At 43.8% G+C, this 21,780-nt stretch overlaps 1 protein-coding gene across 1 annotated transcript in view; it reads right to left on the reverse strand.

Annotated features, from left to right (window-relative positions):
- The window catches only part of LOC122793771 (probable ATP-dependent RNA helicase DDX17), a 1,394,853-nt gene that overhangs the window by 1,179,591 nt on the left and 193,482 nt on the right, over positions 1 to 21,780 (reverse strand). Inside the window, exon 3 of the mRNA XM_044061964.1 lies at positions 14,797 to 14,893. Within this exon, the coding sequence (XP_043917899.1) occupies positions 14,797 to 14,893 (97 nt within the window). The remainder of the gene's footprint in view (positions 1 to 14,796; positions 14,894 to 21,780) is intronic.

Genomic DNA, 21,780 nt, shown 5'->3' on the forward strand with positions numbered 1-21,780 from the left:
GCTCTGCTTGTACAACAGACTGATTTGGACCTCGGAGGCCTGTCTTTATCCTTGTGTCGTTTGTGAACTCCGGTAGCCGGAACCGTATCCGACGACATTTTATAATTAAAACGCCTACCGAAGTAATGAAATGCAAAATCGTACCTTCGTTTAATCGTACATTGATTGGATCTAGCACAAAACCGACAACTAGCTACGTCGTGGTCAGGGCCTAAGCAAGGAATACAGTAAGAATGAAAATCCTTATGAGGTATTTGCTTCCCACATGAAATACAATTATTAACTTTTTCTGACATCGGACTGGAGCAAGAAAAAAAGTTTCCCCAACGGGGTTAGCTTTAAGAGTAGGAGAAGTCAGTCTTCGGACTGAAGCACGTTTATAACAAATTGTCAGGAGTCAGCCAACCGGCACTTGCGAACTGCTATCACCGCACGGCAAGAAAGACTGGAGAAAATGGCGTCGGCTGCCAGCTTTGTACCCCTGGCGCTCTGACATCAGGGAGCATGGCTGAACAGCCGACGCCGGACCCAGACTTTGGGATTCTGGCCGACCGAGGACTGCCTGCCGGCAGGGGAGAACCCTACAGTCATGACTGTAGCAGTGAAACACGATGAACATCTGCTCGTACGCATCTTGAACAAGAAAACGAGGAGAGCAAAACACAGGGATCTTGGGTACCAACTCAATACCCTCAAGGTCAAACTACAGTAGAGAGGCAAGAGGAAACAAGAACATTCCACACAAAAATCTACAATTATACAAGTTGCTTACACAACAGTAGCACATTTTTTGTGGGTCACCATTACAGCCACAACTTGCTGTGGACATTTCTAAAGGTCTTCCAATCAAAGTGGGTAGTTGACTCAATCCTGACATCTGGACTGGAAGATTCCATTCAGGAAAGATGCAAATTCAGCCCTACAACTAGGTAATACACAGAGGCTGTACTTCTTAGGCAGGGTGTCAATACAGGACCACGTGGCTACTTTCAGTTTATCCAGGACAGCAACCCTAGTCAAGAAGATGAAGTAGCAGCAGAACCCACTTTGGCTAGGGTCCAACTTTTCCTGCAATAACCAGTCATGTGCTTTACAACGAAAGTTTGTGATAAGCAAACCCTTCAACAGATTTGTTACCAGCAATCACTGGTTTCCATAAAGGAAGTGGAAAGTTGATTTGACTTTTCTAAAAGGCTTAGTTCGGCTAAGTAGTACCGCAATTACTTATGCACAAACTTCTTGGTTCAGAGCTACTTCTGTAACAATTTTTTGCAAAAATGAAGTGTTACGATGCAGCACCACAATGTCTCAGTCAAATGAACTAGACAAAAAGCTCCTTGCGCTTATGGATTTGTAGTTTTATCAACTGCCTCCTCCTAGTAAAGACAACTATTAAGAGCACAAGTCTTTCAGGCAAGGAATTTAGGAGGTGCAGAAGGCACAAGTCTTTCAGGCAAGGAATTTAGGAGGTGCAGAAGATGGTTCAAAAAATGATATTCCCAAGCAGGAGGCCAATCTCCTTCTAGGATAAAGTATTCAAAAGACTTATTTAACTGCGGTACATTAAAGCTAAACAGAAAATCTCAAACATCCACCTGCTACAGGCGACAGTTCTTCCTTTGCCATTACAGGAACCATCCTTTCCCTTGTGCTCTGCCTTCTAGCTTCCTTCATGATTTCTTAGCATTTCAGAGAAAATGCAGTTAAACAGTAGCAGGATCATATCTTCCAACGGTTAGTCAGAGCTTGGCAACTCTAGAAGACTTGAGGCAGCAGTAAATACTCCCCTTCCCCCAAAGAGTCTGATGGGAAAACCAGGGCTGTCAGGGTAAGAACAGATCAGGATAAACTATTGGAGGAAACTGCATAAATTAAGTACCTTAAGCAGTAAAAATATGGGAAGCAAAGTACAGGACAAAGATTTATTCTGTATAACAGGAAGGATCAACTGTTTAGGCCTCAGAGTGCTCCAAAGTAAAATTTGGTCACCTGCTTGTTACTTACAGAAGCAGTGAGGTCTCAACTCCCCTCCCTTTAGATGCAACCCATCTGTATAGTGACAGTACTCAGATCTCACAATCTGCATATTCGTGATACTGCAACTGGTCCACCATGAAGTTTCCCTAATTTGGTATACATCAAGCCTTCAGAAGGAGACTGCACCCCCCTGGGCCTTTTCCTGAGCTTGCATGGCTAGACAACACAGCTAAGTTTATGTATTTCCCCTGTTTCTGTACCACAGGGGTCTGTTCTCAGTTGGCTGCATGGTACAGAGAAACTGTAGGAAGGCCAGAGCCAAATCAGGCAACTCCTGGGAAGAAGTCTGTCTGGTACTACTGGGAATACAACTATCAAGACATCTGCCTAGGTTAAAGGGGTGCCTTGTGTACAAGCTCTGGTCCCTTCAAAAGGTGGATGGCCACCGGGAATTTCTGAGATCCTTACAGGTGAGGAGTCCCTGAAGTCTGACTTTAAGGCACTGATGTTGAAATTAACAACACTGAGGCTGCTGTCTTCTCCTTTCTCGATAATCAGGTAGTACTTTAAGCGGATGGTGGGGAGTCAAGCCAATGAGCACAAAATCTGGTGCAAGTCAGTTGGGATATACTGTGGTTGCAGATATGAGCCTCACAAAGGGTGACGGTAACTGACCTTGCACAAAACTGGTGCGCTCACTATACAAGGTACGTTTTTTTTTCTCTGACTACCCATTTCTTTGCAAGCTGGATGAATATGATGCCCTGCTAACTGCTGAAACATCTCCAGACATGAAACACCTGGCCAAGGCTTTCTCTTAATGGTTTTCAGGATAAACTCCTTAAAAAAAAAATACTGCAATTAACCACATCATGCCCTGGGCCAAACTAAAGCACACCAGACTTAGAAGTCTTTTGTGGGGAATGTGGCACTTAAAGGTTCATCTGCTAACTTTTTCAGGATGGGCTATACCTCTTACTTCTGTGTAAAGTATGTTCCTGTGGTTGTATATCACTTCAAAAGGTAGGCTTGACTGAAACCCAGTGGTTACAAATGACTGCAGGTACATCTGAGTTAAGCTCCACTTCATTACAAAGCATTACACATACACCATACAATGCTTTTGGGGGGGGGGGTGGCTGCAACTCCTACACACTCCTTAATTATATTCTAATGCCACAGTCACCCATTTGGAGAACAGAAGAAAACTAATGAATCAATGATGACCCACACAAACACCAACAAATCTAGAGGGTACAGCATGATGGTGAAAGTACAGTTGTGTACACTTACCATAAATGTAGATGTTACAAGTGTATTCACTGTTGCATTCATCACATTTGGGTTATCCCTGCCAGGGTAGCCATCAGCCGGCCTGAATACCAGAGGCTTAGTATTTCTGCGTCGGCTGCTGCCACTTCAGGACTGACATCAGGTCGCGACACGATTATATCAGTTTTTCTTGCCCTGTCAGGAGCCCCCAAGTCGGAGTCAGGATATGGTGGAAGAACCCCACCAGTAGAAAGTAAATACCCAAAAGTTCCTTGTAAGGAGACACAGAGAAGAAAAGGGGGATGGAAAGAGGGAAAAGTACAGTTTTGTACCTACCATAAATGTAGATGTTAGAATATCCACATTGCTGCAGTCCTTACTTATGGGTAGTCCGCTGTCCCTCGGTCGGCCCAAATACCAAAGTATTAGGCTGACGTCGGTCATAGGCGTTCAGATCTGACGTCAGAGCGTCAGGGTATAAAGGCACATGACCGACGTCATATCCTCAGTCTTTTCTTGCCCCAGATGTCAGAAGGCCCTAAAAAGAAAGGCCACAGCCAAAAACAGAATACCTCCCAAAAGCATGCCCAACAACAACCACCACCCAAACTATATAACCATACCAAACTAAAGTGGGGAAGGAGGGAGGGTAAATTGGACTGCAGCAATGTGGATATTCGAACATCTACATTTATGGTAGGTACAAAACTGTACTATGTTCTTCATCTCACATTGCTGCAGTCCTTACTTATGGGTAGAATCCCAAAGCAACGGGAAAGGGAGGATGGAAATCTCATAGAGCATTAGGAGCTGCTAAAATGCCCTGTAAAATTGCAGTGGAAAAACCAGCCCTAGACTTAGAATAAAGAGGAAGGTGGTAATGATTAGAAAAAGTATGTACTGAACTCCAAGTAGCTGCTTCCAAAATATCTTTTGTAGCTACCCCCCTTAGAAAGGCAGTAGAAGTGGCAGTAGCTCTAGTGGAATGAGGTCTGATTCCAGCCGGAATCTCCTTACCATGATGGGAATAACAAAAGGAAATACAAAACCCAATCCATTTAGAAATAGTTTGTTTTGAAACAGGTTTACCCTGAGAGCCCAAAGCAAAAGAAACAAACAACTGCTGAGACTGTCTGAACTCCTTGGTTCTGCTCAAATAACGCAACTGCCTGTGAATATCCAAGGTATGCAAAATCTTCTCCCCTTTATTTTGGGGATTTGCATAAAAAGTAGGCAAATGAATAGTTTGGTTTAAGGCCACACTAGAAACCACTTTAGGCATAAAGGAAGGATTAGTACGCAAAGATACCCTATCCTTATGAATAATCAGGAAAGGCTCCACTGCCATAAGGGCATGTAATTCAGAAACCCTTCTAGCGGAGGTAATGGCCAACAAAAAAGCAGTTTTCCATGACAAATACTTTAACTCGGCCGTAGCTGCAGGCTCAAAAGGTTGTAGAGTAAGTTTTTCCAACACAAAATTGAGATCCCAAGCCGGAGTAGGAGCTCTACGTGGGGGTCTTATATTCTTTGCCCCTCTAAGAAATTGCTTAAACAAAGGATGAGAGAATAATGGAGGGTCACAGTCATAGTGAGCAGAAATGGCAGCAGCATGAATCTTTATAGAGGAGAAAGACAAACCTTTGTCCAATAACTCAGTAAGATATTGAGGAGAAGCACTTAAATTAGGCCTGGAAATATCAAAATCTTTCGCTTTGCTCCAAATAAAAAAATCTCCTCCATTTATCAGCGTAAACTTTCCTTGTACTGGGCCTTCTGGCCTCCAAAATAACATTTAAAACTTGTTGTGGAAGCGGAGACCCTCCAGGGTCTAAAACAGAATATGCCAGGCTGTTAGATGCAGAGACTGAATCTTGACATTGAGGAAGTGATTGCCCTCCTGAGACAAAAGATGCGGAATCAAAGGTAGAGGCCATGGAGGCTCCCGTACTAAACTCCTCAGTAGTGGGTACCAGTGCTGTCGAGGCCAATCCGGCGCTATCAGAATCATGGATGGCTTGTCTTGTCTGGCCTTCAAGAGTACCTTGGGGAGGAGAGGCAGAGGTGGAAAGGCATAGACATGAAGATTGCTCCAACTGAATGACAGAGCATCCACCTTCCAAGCTGTGTGATGAAACCTTTTTGTGCAAAACTTTGGCAACTGGTAATTTAGTGGAGAAGCGAACAGATCTATGTCTGGAGTCCCCCATAACACTGTCAACTTTTGAAATATGTGAGGATCCAATTTCCACTCGTGAGGATCCACTATTTGTCTGCTCAACACATCTGCTAAGGAGTTCTGTGCTCCTGGTAGAAACCTTGCCTGAAGATTGAGTTGCAAACTGAGAGCAGTCTCCCACAAAATCATCGCTTGTCTGCAAAGAGGGTAAGAATGTGTTCCCCCTTGCTTGTTGATGTACCACATGACAGTAGTGTTGTCTGTTTGAATCAACACCTGCCCTGGGAGAAGTAAATCCTTGAAAGCCATTAATGCAAATTGAACTGCTAACATCTCCTTCAAGTTGATATGCAAATGTTGAAGTCTGACAGGCCACGTGTCTTGCACCCATTTTCCATTGAGGTGTGCTCCCCAAGCCTTGTCCGAGGCATCTGTCGTTAGAATCTGACTCGCCTCTGGTCGGGTCACAGAGAGTCCCTTGTTTAGGTGACATTCCTGAGCCCACCACAAAAATTCCTTCTGAATGCAAGGTATTATCTGAATGACAGTGTCTAGATCCTGGCAGTGTTGTGTCCACACATTTTTGAGATACCACTGAAGCTTTCTCATATGCAGTTTGGCATTGGGAAGCACCACAATACAAGATGCCATGAACCCCAAGGCTTGAAGGACTGTCCTTGCAGTCAGCCTGGACTGTAGAGACATTTGATGGAAATAAAGAAAAAGACTTCTTTGTTTGTCCGGGGTCAAAAAAGCCACCTGGGAAGCTGTATTCAGTCTCACACCCAGAAAGCGCATGTCCTGAGAGGGTACTAGACTGGACTTTGTTTCGTTCACAGAATACCCTAGGCATCTTAACACTGCCATCACGTACTGTAGATGATGAAGAAGGTCGTCCTTGTCCTGTGCAGTAATCAGGCAATCGTCCTAATAAGGATAAATCTGTATTCCTCTTAACCTGAAAAAGGCTATCACTGGAGCCAGGACCTTTGTGAACACTCTGGGCGCAGTAGATAAGCCAAAGGGCAATGCAGAGAACTGATAATGTAAATTTCCAGCCCGAAAACGCAGGTACCTCCTGCAACTGGGCCTGATAGGAACATGAAGATAAGCCTCTGAGATCCAGAGTTACCATCCAGTGATCTTTTCCCAACAGAGGTAAAAGCTGTTGTAACGTCAGCATCTTGAACTTTGGAATATCCAGGTAAGCGTTGAGGATAGATAAATCCAAAATTGGCCTCCATGTGTTCCCTTTCTTTGGAACTAGAAACAGGCGAGAATAAAAGCCTAGGCCCACTTCTGACAGAGGAACTGGCTGTATAGCTCCCATTTGAAGAAGTAAAGAGATCTGTTTGTGAGCCTCTATTCTTTGTCGAGGAGGAACGTCTGGCATGCCTTTGAAAGGAGGCAATGTATGGAAATAGAACTTGTAGCCTCGGTTTATAATGTCCAATACCCATTTGTCCTGGGTGATTAAAAGCCAGTTTTGCTTGAGAAGTGCTAACTTTCCTCCCAATGGGGCTGCCAGGCAAGAGGAATCTGGCAGCTTAAAATGCAGGTCATTGGGCCTGTTTACGAAAGGACTGGCCCCTGCCCTCACCTGCAGACTGTGCAGGCGAACTCCATGTCCTAGGTCTGAAGGAACTTTGAGCTCTGCCCCTACCACGTCTAGATCTACCTGTAGACTGAGAATCAGAAGAAGGGTACGTCCATCCCTTAGTAGGCCAATTTCTACTAAACTTTGGAGGTTGCACCTGCAAAAAATCTTTAACAGTCTGCATAGATTTAGCCTTGTCTTCCATTTTCTTTAATACTGACTCCACAGGCGGACCAAACAAAACTTCAGACTGTAAAGGAGCATCCAGAATTCTAGTCTTAACATGCTCAGACAAATTCTGATCCTTAAGCCAGGCGTGCCTTCGAATAACTGAACCAGTGGCAGCCACCCTAGAAGAAGCCTGTAAAGCATCAAAGCCACACTGCAAAGAATGCTTACCCACCTGTTCAGAGACATGTACTAAATCCTGCAATTCTTTACACTCTATGCCCTCTGCTAAAGCATCCACTTTTGATTTTAGCTGTGAAAGGAGGAAATTCTGATACTTCAACATATGAAACTGGCAATTTAAAGCCCTCATTGCTAAAGTAGAAGAGGTATACACCTTCTTGCCCCATCTGTCCAAAGCTCTAGCTTCCTTATCTAGAGGAACCGGATTCTTAACAACAGAAGCTCTAACACCCTTAGGTCCCTGGCTAATAGTCTCTGGGTCCGCCCTAGGACTCATACAGATACTTATGAGCCTCAGGCACCCTGTAATACCTATCCGGTTTAACTGGCGCAGGAGGCACCGAATCTGGATTAAGAGAAGCCTCCGAGAAAACATCTTGAACCACATCCAAAACAGGAGGAATAGCTAGGGGTCTATGCTGTGGTAAAAACAAGAATTCCCTAAGCCTCTTTCGTGAATCAGAGAAATCCTGTCCTTCCCATTTAAAATGCTCCCTCATGGAATGTAGAGTTTCTGAAAATGAAAAATCCTCAGGAGGAGAAGCAGAAGGAGTGGAATCCTCTGCATCAGAATCAGAATAAGGAGGAAAATCTTGAATGTCTTCAGCAGAAGACTCTGAATCATCTGAGGCCTGCTCCAAACTTTCCAACTCTGGCTCTACCCTGGGCCTCTTATCAGGAGGGGGCAAAGAACCTCTAATTAAAGTTATCAAATCTTCTGCCATTTTAAGCATGTGCTTTTTAGGCACAGACCCTGAAGAACCAGAACTGACACCAGAGGAAGGCAAAACAGACCTGCTTTTAGAAGGAGCCTTGGAAATAGTAGCAGAAGGCCTAACCACCTTAGGCCCAGAAGGGAGAATAGTAACCTGAGAGGCCCCCTCAGCCTGACCTGACTCCTGTGAGGCCACATCTTGTAAAAACAAAGTTTCCCCCTGGGCCTCAACAGAAACTTCAGCCGGATCCACCTGTTCCACTGTAGCTTCTAAAGGACCGGCGTCCGAAACGGACGAATCATCCTGCCTAGGCTTCAAAGATTTGTCTTTGCGTTTCTTCGAGGAAGCGGGCGTCGGAGGATCCGACGGCATATTATAATTACACCGCTTGCCAAAGACTAACCTAGCGCAATCTAACCTTCGTTTTATAGTGCGCTTAATAAACCTAGCACAAAACCGACACCCCACTACGTCGTGCTCCGGTCCCAAACAAGGAATACAAAGCGAGTGGTAATCCCTATGCGGTATCTATTTCCCACAAGAAATACAATTATTCACTTTTTCTGACATCCGGTAAATAACTGAGGCAAGAAAAAACAAAAATATTCCCCAACGGGGTACTTAGCCCAACTTGGTATCGGTCTGAAACTCCGAATACGAAAAATTTCAGAACGCCGAACGGCACTTGCAACGCTGCTTCTGCATCGGACCATGCGGCAAAAAAGACTGAGGATATGACGTCGGTCATGCGCCTTTATACCCTGACGCTCTGACGTCAGATCTGAGCGCCTATGACCGACGTCAGCCTAATACTTTGGTAGTCGGGCCGACCGAGGGACAGCGGACTACCCATAAGTAAGGACTGCAGCAATGTGAGATGAAGAACATCCAGGACTGTAACAGCGAATACACTAACATCTACATTTATGTTAAGTGTACCAAAGTGTACTATGTTCTTTGTGTTTCACTGCTGCAGTCATCACATTTGGGTTGGTTCCCAAAGCTGAGGAAAAGGGTGGAGGCAGTCAAGGAGACTAAGGGCTGGCTAGGATGCCCTCCAAGACTGCAGTGGCAAAGCCTACCCTGGATTTGGGGAAGATAGGCAGGTGGTAATGCTTGGTAAAGGTGTGAACAGATGTCCATGTGGCAGCCTCCAGAAAGTCCCTGGTGGGGACTCCTCTGAGGAAAGCTGCAGAGGTAGTGGCTGCTCTGGTAGAGCGAGTCCTGATCCCCTTAGGCGGAGGTTTCCCGTATTGCTTGCAAGAGAAATGGATGCAGTGTGCTATCCATTTGGAAAAGGTTTGTTTGGATACGGCTTTTCCTTCTGCCCCTGCAACAAAGCTGACTAGCAATTGATCAGGCTTTCGGAATTATTTAGTCCTGTCCAGATAGAATCTGGGCAGTCTGTGCACTTCTAGAGTGTGCAGGATCCTAACCCCCTTGTTTTGTGGGTTAGAGAAAAAGGTGGCAAACAAATGGATTGATTGAGAGACACACTGGACACCACTTTGGTCATGAAGGATGAGTTAATCCCCCTTGTTTTGTGTGTTAGGGAAAAAGGTGGCAAACAAATAGATTGGTTGAGAGACACACTGGACACCACTTTGGCCATGAAGGATGGGTTAGTCTTGAAGGACACCCTGTCAGCATGGATGATGAAGGGCTCTACAGCCATGAGTCCTTGTAGCTCGGATACTCTTCTGGCTAAAGTGATAGCTAGAAGCAAGGCAGTCTTCCAGGAGAGAAACGAACTCTGAAGATACTGGTTCAAAGAGGGGCAGGGTGATCTTTTCCAACACAAAATTTAGGTCCCAAGCTGGGGTAGGTGCTCTTCTGGGTGGCCTCAATTTGATAGCCCCCTCTTAGGAACGGTTTGATCAGAGGGTGTGAGAAACGTGGGTGCTCAGTGTTGAAATGAGCAGATAGAGGCATGAATTTTAATAGAGGAAAAGAAGAGACCGCTGTGTAGCAGGTCAGCTAGGTAATCCAGGATGAGCAGTAGGGAGGGCTGTGCCCTATCAGCCCCCTTAGCCTGAATCCAGGTGCAGAACCTTTTCCATTTGTCAGCACAAGACTTTCTAGTGCTACGGCGTCTAGCCTCATGTACATCTAGAACCTGTTTACTGAGATTGGCAGATTGATCAGTGGTCAGGGAATAAGCCAGGCTGCCAAATTGAGGGCCTGCAATTGGGGATGCATGAATTCTCCTTCCCTCTGGGTCAGGAGGGTTGGGGTCTGTGGGAGATGCCATGGTGGCAGTGGAGACAGGCTGTGCAGCATTGGGTACCAGTGCTGGCATGGCCAGTCTGGAGCAATTACAATGGTCCTTGGTTTTTCCTCCCTTATTTTGAGCAGTACCCTGGTAATGAGAGGTAGTGTGGGAAATGCATAGACAGAGAGTTTGACCTAGGGGAAGGAGAGGGCGTCCACTTTCAAGTCCCTGCATTGAGGTTTCCTGGTGCAGAACTTGAGCTGATGGTTGGAGAGGGAAGCAAACAGGTCGACCTTCGGGGTGCCCCATTTCTGAGTTATTAGGGTGAAGGTTCCTTGGGTCTAGCTGCCACTCGTGTGGGTCCAGATAATGTCTGCTCAAGTTGTCTGCCAGGGAATGTAGAGAGCCTGGCAGGAATTATGCTGACAGGTGTAGTTGCATGGCTGAGGCGGTGTGCCAAAGGGTCATGGCCAGCCTACATAGAGGGTAGGAGCGAGTCCCTCCCTGCTTGTTGATATACCACATCACAGTGGAGTTGTCTGTCTGTTTTGATCAGGAGAGCTCCTGGAGAGAGAGAAGGGGCCTGAAAACCATCAATGCATGCTGGACAGCTGACATCTCTTTTTGGTTGACATTCAGATAATTTGCTGTGGGGTGCGTTGGCCCTGTATGCACCTGCCGTCCAGGTGTGCACCACAGGTATAGTTTGATGCATCTGTGGTGAGGGTCTGGGCGGCAAGGGCTGATGAGAAAAGAGTTTCTTGCTGTGGGAGCATGCTGCTGCCCAGCAAAGAAAACCTTTCCTTAGGTAAGGTATCATTGGTATAAGAGTTTCCAGGTCCTGAGAGTGCGGACACCAAAGGCCTTTTAGGTACCACTGAAGCTTCCTCATATGCAGTCTGGCATACAGAATCAGTAGATTGCAAGATGCCACGAACCCCACAGCTTGCAGGATTTTCCTTGTGGATAACTGGTGTCTGGTGGCTAGTTGAGAGAAGTAGGCTGTCAAGAAAGTTTGTTTTTCTGGTGTAAGGAATGCCATCTGGGATATTGCGTTCAGGCTTGCTCCCAGGAATATAATCCTTTGGGTGGGTACTAGTTTGGATTTCTTTTCACGGATAGTGTACCCTAGGCAGGCCAGTAGTGATTTTACAAAGGCCAGGTGCTTAAGTGGCTTTCACTGACTGTCTGCCTTAATTAAGCAGTCGTCCAAGTATGGGTAAATTTGTATATTTCTTTGTCTGCAAAAGGCAATAGCTGGAGCCAGACATTTTGTGAAAACTCTGGGAGCAGTAGATAAGCCAAAGGGAAGTGAAGAGAACTGAAAGTGCAGAGATCCTGCCCTGAAACGTAGATATTTCCTGCACGATTCCCTGATAGGAATGTGGAGGTAGGCCTCTTAGATCTAGGGTGGCTAGCCAAGCATTCTTGGAGAGCATAGGAAGTAGTTGCTGGAGGGTGAGCATTTTGAATTTTTCACCAGGAAGGTGTTTAGAATGGATGAATAGAAGATAGGGTGTCAGGTGCAGTCTTTTCTGGGTGCTAGAGTAGAAACCTTGGCCTATCTGTTCTGCAGGAACGTGCTCTACTACCCTCATGGAGAGCAGGGAAAAGACTTGCTTTTTTGCCTCTGCCCACTGGTTTGGAGGAAGATCTGGGAACCCTTTTGGGGTTGGTAGAGTGTGGAAAGAAAATGTGTATCCCTGGGACACTATGAGGACCCAGCGGTCATTGGTAATGGTGGCCCAGGTGCTTGCGTGGATGGAGAGTTTTCTTCCTAGCGGCAGGTGGGCAGAAGGAGGGAGTGGTGGAGAGTCATTGTGAGTTATCACGAGTGGGTGGCTTAGCACTCCCTGGTTTTGAAGTAGAGTAACTCAATTGCTTTGATCTCTGCATTCCTTGTGGCTGCTGTCTGGGGGGGGGGGGTCTGCTTCCCCGGGGTCTGGGCTGAACTGACCTGGAGGGGGCATTAAAGGACTGGTGTTTGGAGGGGCAATGCCTACTGAACCTGGGTGGCTGGACCTGTAGGAAATCCTGAACTGTCTGCATAGATTTAGCTTTTTCTTCCATCCCTTTTTTTTTTTTTTTTTTTTTAAGACCTCCTCTGCCATGGTGCCAAATAACTTGTCTTTGTGCAAGGCCTCCTCTGCCATGCTGCCATGGTGCCAAATAACTTGTCTTTGTGCAAGGGTGCATACAATAATTTAGATTTGACATGGTCTGGCAAGGGTTGTTCCTTAAGCCAAGCATGCCCTCTAAGGATAGAGCCGGTGACTGCTGCCCTGCGTCAAAACCACAGTGTAAGGTGTGCTTAGTTACTTGATTTGCAGAATGCATTAACTCTTGCAACTCTCTATTTTCTGCACAAGCAGGAAAGGATATTTTTTGTTTGAGGAGTTCAGGATGATATTTTTCGTTTGAGGAGTTCCATGGTATGTTGCTGAAACTTTAGCATATGGAATTGATGACAATTTAGTGCTCTGATAGCAAGAGTAGCAGAGGTGTATACTTTTTTTTTACTCCATCTGCTTGGGAATCCCTATCTGAGGGGGTGGGATTCTTAGCAGAAATTACTTTAATTCCTTTAGGCCCTTGAGAAATAACCACAAGGTCAGCAGTAGGATTTTTGAAAAGAAATTTGTGAGAGTCAGGGACTCAATACCAGTCAGGTTTTTTGGGAGCAGGAGGGAGGGTGTCAGGAGTCAAACTAGATTCCATGAAAACATCATCCACAACATCTAGGACAGAGGGAATGGCCAGGGATCTGTGCTGTGGAAGGTCTAAGAATTATCTGACTCTCTTTTTAGACTGAGGGTAGTCCTGACATTCCCATTGGAAATGCTCCCTTGAAGTATGAAGGGTTTCCCCAAAGGAAAAGTCCACGGGTGGAGAGGCTGAAGGAATGGATTCCTCTGCATCAGAATCCTCATAAGCAGAGAGGGGTTTCATGTCTTCATATTCAGATGCATCAGTCAGACTCCTGTTCAGATAAAACTACTGGGGACAGATCTCTCTTCTGGAAGGGGTAGCTTGGCTTCCCCTGATCGGCATTATAAGGTTTTCTGCCATTTTAAGCATTTGAGATAGAGGCAAGGAAGCAAGTGTCTGAGATAGGTTTGTCGGTTTTTTGGACGTGGTTCGTACCCTTGGTCTTAGAAACTCAATAGTTTTCAAAAGAATGATAGACGCAAAAGAAGTCTGTTTGTGTCGAGAAACAGTAGTGTGAATTACTTCCTTGAAAGCCGGTGCCTGCTCAACGGCTCCAGACCCATCCCAAAGTAGAGACAACCGCAGGATCCTTAGTCGAAGAGTTTTGCAGTATACCGGACTCCGAAAGGGTTTCAGTAGCGGCCTGTGAATCCACAGAAGCGGGCATCAGGGGTTGCGAAAGCGCCTCACTGAGGACCGGAGAACTGACGACTAGGTTAACGGAAGCATAGTCAGTAGGGTTGGACCTGTGCGGTCTGTGTCTGTCTTTATCCTTACGTTTGTTCGGAAGATCTGTCGGATGGCTTACCAAAGCCATATCGGAATTAGAGGGCTGTGAGCGAAAATATCTAGCTACAATAATGGCCCGACGACGTCTAGTTCTGGCTTTGAACAAAGCACGAAAGCGACAGCGAGGGACGTCATGGTCTGGGCCTAAGCAAGTGACGCAGTAAGAATGAAAGTCTCTGTGTGGTACTCACTTTCCACAGGCGAGACAATTGTTAACTTTTTCTGACATCTGTTATAGCAAGAAAAAAGGATCCCCAAAGGGGTACTTGGCTTTAGAAGACTTCAGCTTCAGTTTGGAAGATGAAACTCTGGTAGCGCCGACTGGCACTCGTGCGAACTGCGAGTGCTAACCGTTTCTGCTTTGGGCTCCTTGGCAAGAAAGACTGGTGTAATGGCGTCGGCTGCCTTACTTTATACTACTGATTATCTGACGTCCTGAAGTGACAGCAGCTGACACAAATACTAAGCCTCTGGTATTCAGGCCAGCCGAGGGCTAACCTGGCAGGGATAACCCAAATGCATGACTGCAGCAGTGAAACACAAAGATCATCATTGCCAATACACACAAAACCTTCTAAGTTACATCCCTAACTTCTTCCATAGTCAAAAACACCAGAAATACCAACTATGGACTTCTACAGTTTTACCATTTGTGGTTCAGTCAAACCTACCTTCTACAAAATGATACAGAGCCGTTCCTGGATACCCAATAAATGCAAACACCAATATAAGCAGAATATACACAAGTTATCTACAACCGAAAAAAGCTGTACCTAGTAATGAAACTATGTAAACGGGGAGTACTAAAATGATTGCTAGTTAACTCTGAATAAAGTAGACTGCTGGAAAGCAGCTCAAAAAAAAAAAAAAAAAAAATCAACATTCTGAGAACATATGGACAACCAAATCTCAGACAAAAACCTGAAGCACTTACGTGGAAAGTTAGCATGATGGAAAGCCATTACTGGCTTTGGGCACTCTCTTCCTCGTACAGTTATTTCCTTCTTGCGCCTAAATTCTTCAACTTCAAACTGCAAAAGCAAGCACAAAGTAGAACATTAAACTAACTAGCCTACTTACAGAAAAAAGTGAAATTCAGGTATGGATTTAGCAACCCACAACACTGAACTACTGAAACAAAATAACTAGACTGAATTCTGCTCCTGATCGTTGTAATCTGTGCAGGAAGTTACCAAATTTTACATGTATTTAGTTCAATAGTAATTAATGCCTTTATTGTCAGAGAATAGCTAGGATAACTTCATGAAAGAGCTGGCTGACAAATGCACATTACTGGGCAGACCACTATAACAATATTCTTATTAAAATGCAGGTGGTTACATTCCCACTTTGCAACAATTTGAGAAATAAACCAGTCTATAACAATCTACAAGTAAAAGGGTGGTGTTAAATCCTACCAGCTTAAAAATACAAACTAAAAGGGGGTATTATTTTTGATATGCAACAGTAAAATCACATGTTATGAACAGATAATCTTACAGATTGTTACCCAAATGTACAAGAAGTCAGTAAATGTTAAATTTACCAAACTTGCTGGGGTAGACTTTCTCCTACAAAAGAGAAGGATCTCATGTTCATGCTCTTGCACAATCCAACAAACTCTAGAAAATGGGCATTTACTGCCACAGCTTAATAATGCACTGCAGAATTTGGACTACCTGGTGAGCTGGATACAATTTCACTGTTTACATCACTGCCCATCAATCTGCTCCCGAGGCATTGGATCATTACTTTTTTTTTTTTTGGGGGGGGGGGGGGGTCTTAAACAACTACAAAGAAAACAGGAGTCAAAGGTGAATGGCAAATGCAACACAAAAATGAGGTAATTAAGAAGATTAGGAAGGTTTTAAATCCCCTACTGGGGAGTTTTGTAATAAGTGACAGGACTGACATTTCTAGTTCTGGCTTGGCTAACCCAGGACTTCTTGAAACTGCCTTTATTACAGATTTTAATTTGTAAAGTAATTTGGTGGATAGTTAATAAAAACTGGTTATTGTTACAAGAAAGTGGGGACTTAAAAGAAGTGGTCCCCACCAGACCGAAAATAGTGTTTCGGAGGGGTAAAAATTTAAATAACTACTTGGAAGAGATTCCTACTATAAATGAAAAGGAAGGGTCAAGTGTGGTTGATGTAATGTTTGTAAATGCATCTGTAATGAACATAGTTATTAAGGGGAAGCATTATTCCATAAAAGGGCAAATTTAACAGTAACTATTTGCAGCCTTGGCATAAAGCAATATAGACCAATTTGTTTTTCATGTTGGAAAAACTGAACAAATGTTAAAAGACTGGACATACGAACATTTGTATGACATCCATTCTAAAAAATTATCCAACGCCTTGGCTAAATAAGGATTTTAGTTTCCAAAGTTGTTCCAAAACCATAAATTTAAACCCAACAAAAAATCCAGGTGGCGGTCCCTGACAATTGTGGTTGGAAGTGACAGAATTTTATTGGCAACTATTGCTTAATGCTGATCACTGGCCAGGACTCAATGAACTGACTTCTGTGCCTAGTTTTCTAAAATTTAAGGCATTATGAAGGAAGAATTTTATTTATGAACTTAATAGTGTTTTAAAGTTTTATAGGGAGCACTTTAGTGTTTTAAAAATGATTTTAAAATTAAACTTTTTTAGTATTATATGTCTTTAAGGTTAAGTTAATGAGGTTGTCATGTGACTATTTGATTTAGTATTTAATTGTGGCATGAGCAAGAGGAATTTATCTGAAGTCTGATATTAGTAAGATGAAAACGCTCATCACTTGTATTTTTTTTTATTAAAGTTTGTTCTGATTAGTTCAGGTTGTTGTGTTGCATTTGCCGTTCAGCCTGGTCTGTTTGCAAATGTCAGATGTTATGGGCACTCTCTGTACCTCAACTATGGAAATATATTTATTCTAAACAATAGTAAACCATTTTTAAAGCAATATGACATTTAATAGATCATATTCATCTTTAAAGGGAATCTGGCAAACAGAAGAATTCTGGCAGTTTACTGAATAAATATTACATTTTAACCTTTACCACATAAGTATACAATTTCTGAATGTTGAGCTGCATGGTGTAGACTGAAAAGTTCCCAAGGACACTGTAGTAATCTTTCCTTTTTTGCAGATGGCATACCTTCATCTCATTTTAAGCCCTCCAAATGCAAACTTTTCAACAAGAGAGAAGAAACACAGCCATTCCTTCAGAGAGACTCAGGATTTGCAAGACATCTTAACTGACAGCAGATGGGCTTACAAATGTATGCGAGACATACTTAGGAAATGTTGAAACCTGTGGAAGTTCCAACCATAAAGTCTAAGATAAGCAAGCGTCAAAAGATTTTACTCCCTTTAAATTACCCTGCTTGAAGCCTTTAGTGGAAGTTTCCTAGTCTAGACTTGTACACCCCAGCAGACAACATTTTGCAGATTTTGCCAGCATTTTTTCACCCCCTTTTTTTCTGTTTGCCTGTCTTCCATCAAGCCTCCCCAGTGGCACACCAGACATGGCTCCCTTGTGGTGGGGGGACAGACCACAGATCCATTGGGGATGTCCTGTGCAAGCCTACTGTCGTCATTTACACAGGCATATGAGGTGGTTTGTGCTTTCATCAGCATCCCAACCATGAAAAAATTGGGTGTATATCCTACCCCCCACCATGTTGACATGTCCACAAGTATCACCACAAGGGCTGCCTTTGCTCCCACCATGCATGCAGAAGCTACCATAACCATCTTGGGCAGCCACACAGCATGATCTTCCCAACTGACCAACGCTTTATGTAATCTTCTCCACATTACACACAAGTGGCAGAAACACCATGCTGGGTACCATACCTCCTCCCTTGTCTTTCAGTCAGAGTCACTAAATAAACTGGGTCACATGGGTTGTAGTCCAGGCATCATTCCTCTATACCACCTGGAAGCGGTTATATTCTCAACATTTAATACTTTGACAGCAAAGCAAAGGTCCTTTACAATTATTTTCAATGCTTCACTTGGAAATGCATATCACTTGTTTCCCAAGCACTAAATAAAGTTAAAAAAAAAAAAAAACTCTGCACCTGGAGCTCAGAGCAATACAAAGGAACAGGAAGAGCCCATACAACATGAAAACCTTTTAAATGTATAGTGTTAATAAACTGGAACACATTTAACAGTGAAAGGACTCTGTCAGCAGTAAGACAAAGTCTTGTGTACATATAAACATATTGTTTGTAATATTACTCACTGTGGCAGTTTGTGGAATATTAATGGTACAACACATTTATAAAAAAGTAGTACTGTACTTCAGTCTAGGCATTGCAGCTCACAGGATAAACTGCTGAAACCATTCATAGTAATTCACCATTTAACTCTGTTGCAATACATGTAAAATGTGATGTACAAGGGAGATTAAACAGCTCTAAAATGTGTTTTTGGAGTTATGGAGAAAAATTTGAAAAACAAAAGATTGTTCTTATCTACTTTAACTTGCTCAAGTATAACAAGATAAAATTTAGAATAATTAGTTCCTGGAACAATATGCCAACTCAAATCAGAAATGTGAATAGTTTAACATTCAAAATGTTACTAAAACATTTTTGTAATGTGTTTGAGTTATGGACTGCAATGCAAATTCTGCAGGACTTTTTTTTTTTTTTTTTTGGGGGGGGGGCACTACAATGGTACTGATTACCAAAGTACAGTTGTGTAAAATCTTACCATAACAGTAGATGTCCTTTTCACTGTTGCAATATTCATAACACTTCAGATCTCCCGCCAAGGACAGTCCAGAGTCCAGGCCAGTATACCAATGCCTTTACATTCTCCTAGCATTGTACGTCAGGTGTAAGCTCCCCATGCAGGCACAGGACATAAAGATGACTTGTATACTCCATATTGAGAACTGAAGTGCCGCAGAAGAACTTTTGCAACCCTAGGATAAAAGGGAACATGCACATACAGAGTGAAAGAGAAAGAAAAGGGCAAAGACCCCTCGGCCAGCAAAGTGTTCCCAAAAGGAGAGAGAAAGGGGAGCAGGAGGGAGGGGACTGAAAACTAAAACAGTGAAGAGAGGACATGCACAGTTACTGCAAGATTTTACACGGCTGCAATGTGTCGTCCTTTATCACTGTTGCAGTATTCCCACTATGTGGGAGATTACCAAAGCTACTGTAAAGGAAGGGAGGAGGATGGCAAAGAAGCCTTCCACTAACCCATGAAGGATGGTCGTGGCAAACACTGCCCTGGCTCCGGAAATTACATCCAACTTGCAATGCTTAGCAAAGATGCAGACAAAGGACAAAGTAACAGCTTCAAGAATGGATCTAGTATTCATACCTTTGAAGAAGTCCCCAGAGCTCGAACTGAAGTAGCAAGCTGTTTTCCATGAAAAGCATAACAAAAAGAAAGGACGTTAGAAATCCAGGAGGATTGTCGTGGTATAAAACGGAACAAAAAGTTGCTCAGATTTGCAGACAAAGCCTTTGTCTTATCCAAATAATACTGGAGCGGTCTGTGTAGACTCAAGATGTGAATAACCTTCTCACTAGCAGAAAAGAAAAAAGGAAAGGAGCTGGATAGACTGATTAAGAGTAACTTACTGACCACGTTGGGCATGAAAGGATATGAAAAGTCAAAAGAGGGAGGAATTACCATCACAGCCTGAAGCTGAGGTTCAGAAACACACTTGGTTGAAAAGTAACCAACAAAACAATCTTTCAGGTGAAGTGTTGTAAAGCAGCAGCAGCAGGCTCAAAAGGAGCCAGAGTCAATATTTCAAGGACAAAACTAAATTCAAGAGAGAGAACAGTATTTTTTCTTGGGGGCTTGATATAAAAGGAAACTTTTAAGGAATGGTTTGACCTCAAAACAAAAAGCCAATGGGGGGTTCAAGGGCAGATGAGCAGACTATCAAGTGAGCTTTAAAAGAAGAATATGCTAGGCCAGCATGGAGCAATTCACACAAGAAAGGACCAAAGGGATCCTGGTTATGCTTGAGACACAAAACAGAAAATGTCTTCCACTTAGCCACATAGAATGCTCTGGTAGTAAGTTTCCTGGCCTCCTGCAGAAACCTAAGCAGGTCCTCAGAAAAGTACTGTCTAAAAGGGATCAAAACACTATCACTTAAAGTGCCAATTGAGGAATGGACAAACAAGATCCATCCGTCGAGGTAACCTGTGATGATCTCCCCTGGCCAGGTGAGAGAAACCAATGCAGTTTGGGTCTAAAGGAGTTGCCAGCAAGATTCTGGGGCAGTCCTTTCTGATCTTGTGCAGGACCCTGGGAAGTAGAGAAAGATGAAGACAAGCATACAGGAACATTCCATTCCAAGAAAAGGACAAGCCATCCACCTTGGACGTGGTATTCTGAAACAGAAGTGAGAAAATTGCCTGTTCAGAGGAGAGGCAAAAAGTAAATCAATGAGGTATTCCTCAAGTGGACTAGGTCCAGAAACACCTCTATATGAAACATCGATTCATGAGGTTGTGTCCTGGACTTGCCCTGGGAGTCTGCCACAAAGCTGTGTTCTGAAGGAATGTAGACCGTCTGAAGGGTTACCGGATGGTAGATTCAAGTACCAAGCCTAAAGGGCTAGTCCATAAAGACAAGTCATTGTGCCCTTTTGCTTGCTGATGTATCACTTGACTGCAATGTTGTCTGTAAAGACATTTAAAGGGCCAGGAGACCAAAGAGAATGGAAGACCTGAAGAGCGAGAATGAGCGCACTCACTTCCTGTATGTTGATGTGGTCTGACTTCTGATGAATGGGCCATAGACCCTGACCCCTAAGACTGGTGGAATAGGCTCCCCATCCCAGATCTACACATACTTGAGCTGTTTACTGATACTTTAGGAGTCTGAATATGCAGGCCTGGATTGAGGGAGGTCTGCTAAATCTAACCGTGAAAGTAGAATTTGAGACAAGGAAGTAATACAAGTGGAAAATCCAGAGGGTGGAAATGCTGGAGCCAAACCACCTTTAGATTCCACTGAAGCTTTCCCCTATGAAGCTTGGTAAATGGAATCATGGGAATGGTAGATGCCATAAACCCGAAAGCTCTTAGAAATTCCCTTGCAGGAATGTGAGAAATGGGAAGTAGAGACTGAAAGTAGGTTGACAGAGACAGAACCCTGAGAGAAGGAAGACGAGCAAACATTGGAATAGTTTGGATTCTGTAACCCAGAAAAATGGTCTTGAGGAAGTCTCAGAACTGACTTGAGACTGGTGGTGAATCCCAGACTGTGAAGGAGCATGACCGAGTGTAGATCCTGCAGAAGCCTGAATAAGCAAATCGTCCAGATATGGGAATAGAAGGCTATGACGAGGTCCAGACATTTGGTGAAAAACCCTGGGGGCCACAGAAAGACCAAAGATCGAAGTCCCAAACTTAAAATGAGAGGAAGAAACAAACACCTCCTACACAAAGGATGAACAGGAATATGAAGATGTGTCCTTTAGGTCTAGGCAGACCAGAAAAGCTTGTGGACGAAAGACAAGAAACAGGGTCTTGAAGGAAAGCATCTGGAAAGAATCTTCAGAAAAGTATTTAGAAAGGAGAGGTCTAGGAGCAGTCTCCAGGACGCCTCTTTTCTGGGAACCAGAAACATTCTGGAGTAAAATCCTGTTCCTCTTTGGGATTCTGGAATGGGTTGGATGGCGCCCTGATCTAGTAAATCTTGGTCAACCACAGAAAAATGAGTAAGCTGGTTTTGAGTAAGTGGGGGAAAACCTGAGAAGGGGCTGTGGTGGCAGATTTCCCACACCATAAAATAAACAATGACTGATAATGGACAAACTAAGAGCATGTAGAAATCTGTTGCCAAACAGGGTAATCTGGCCGAGGAAAAGGGGAAAAAGTGAGTCAGATGTAGGCAGATTTGTCCCAAAAAGGGGGGGGGGTGGCAAAAGGAGATACTG

Source organism: Protopterus annectens, chromosome 1.part0, assembly GCF_019279795.1.
Source record: "Protopterus annectens isolate FY-2018-M chromosome 1.part0, PAN1.0, whole genome shotgun sequence".
NCBI lineage: Eukaryota > Metazoa > Chordata > Ceratodontiformes > Protopteridae > Protopterus > Protopterus annectens.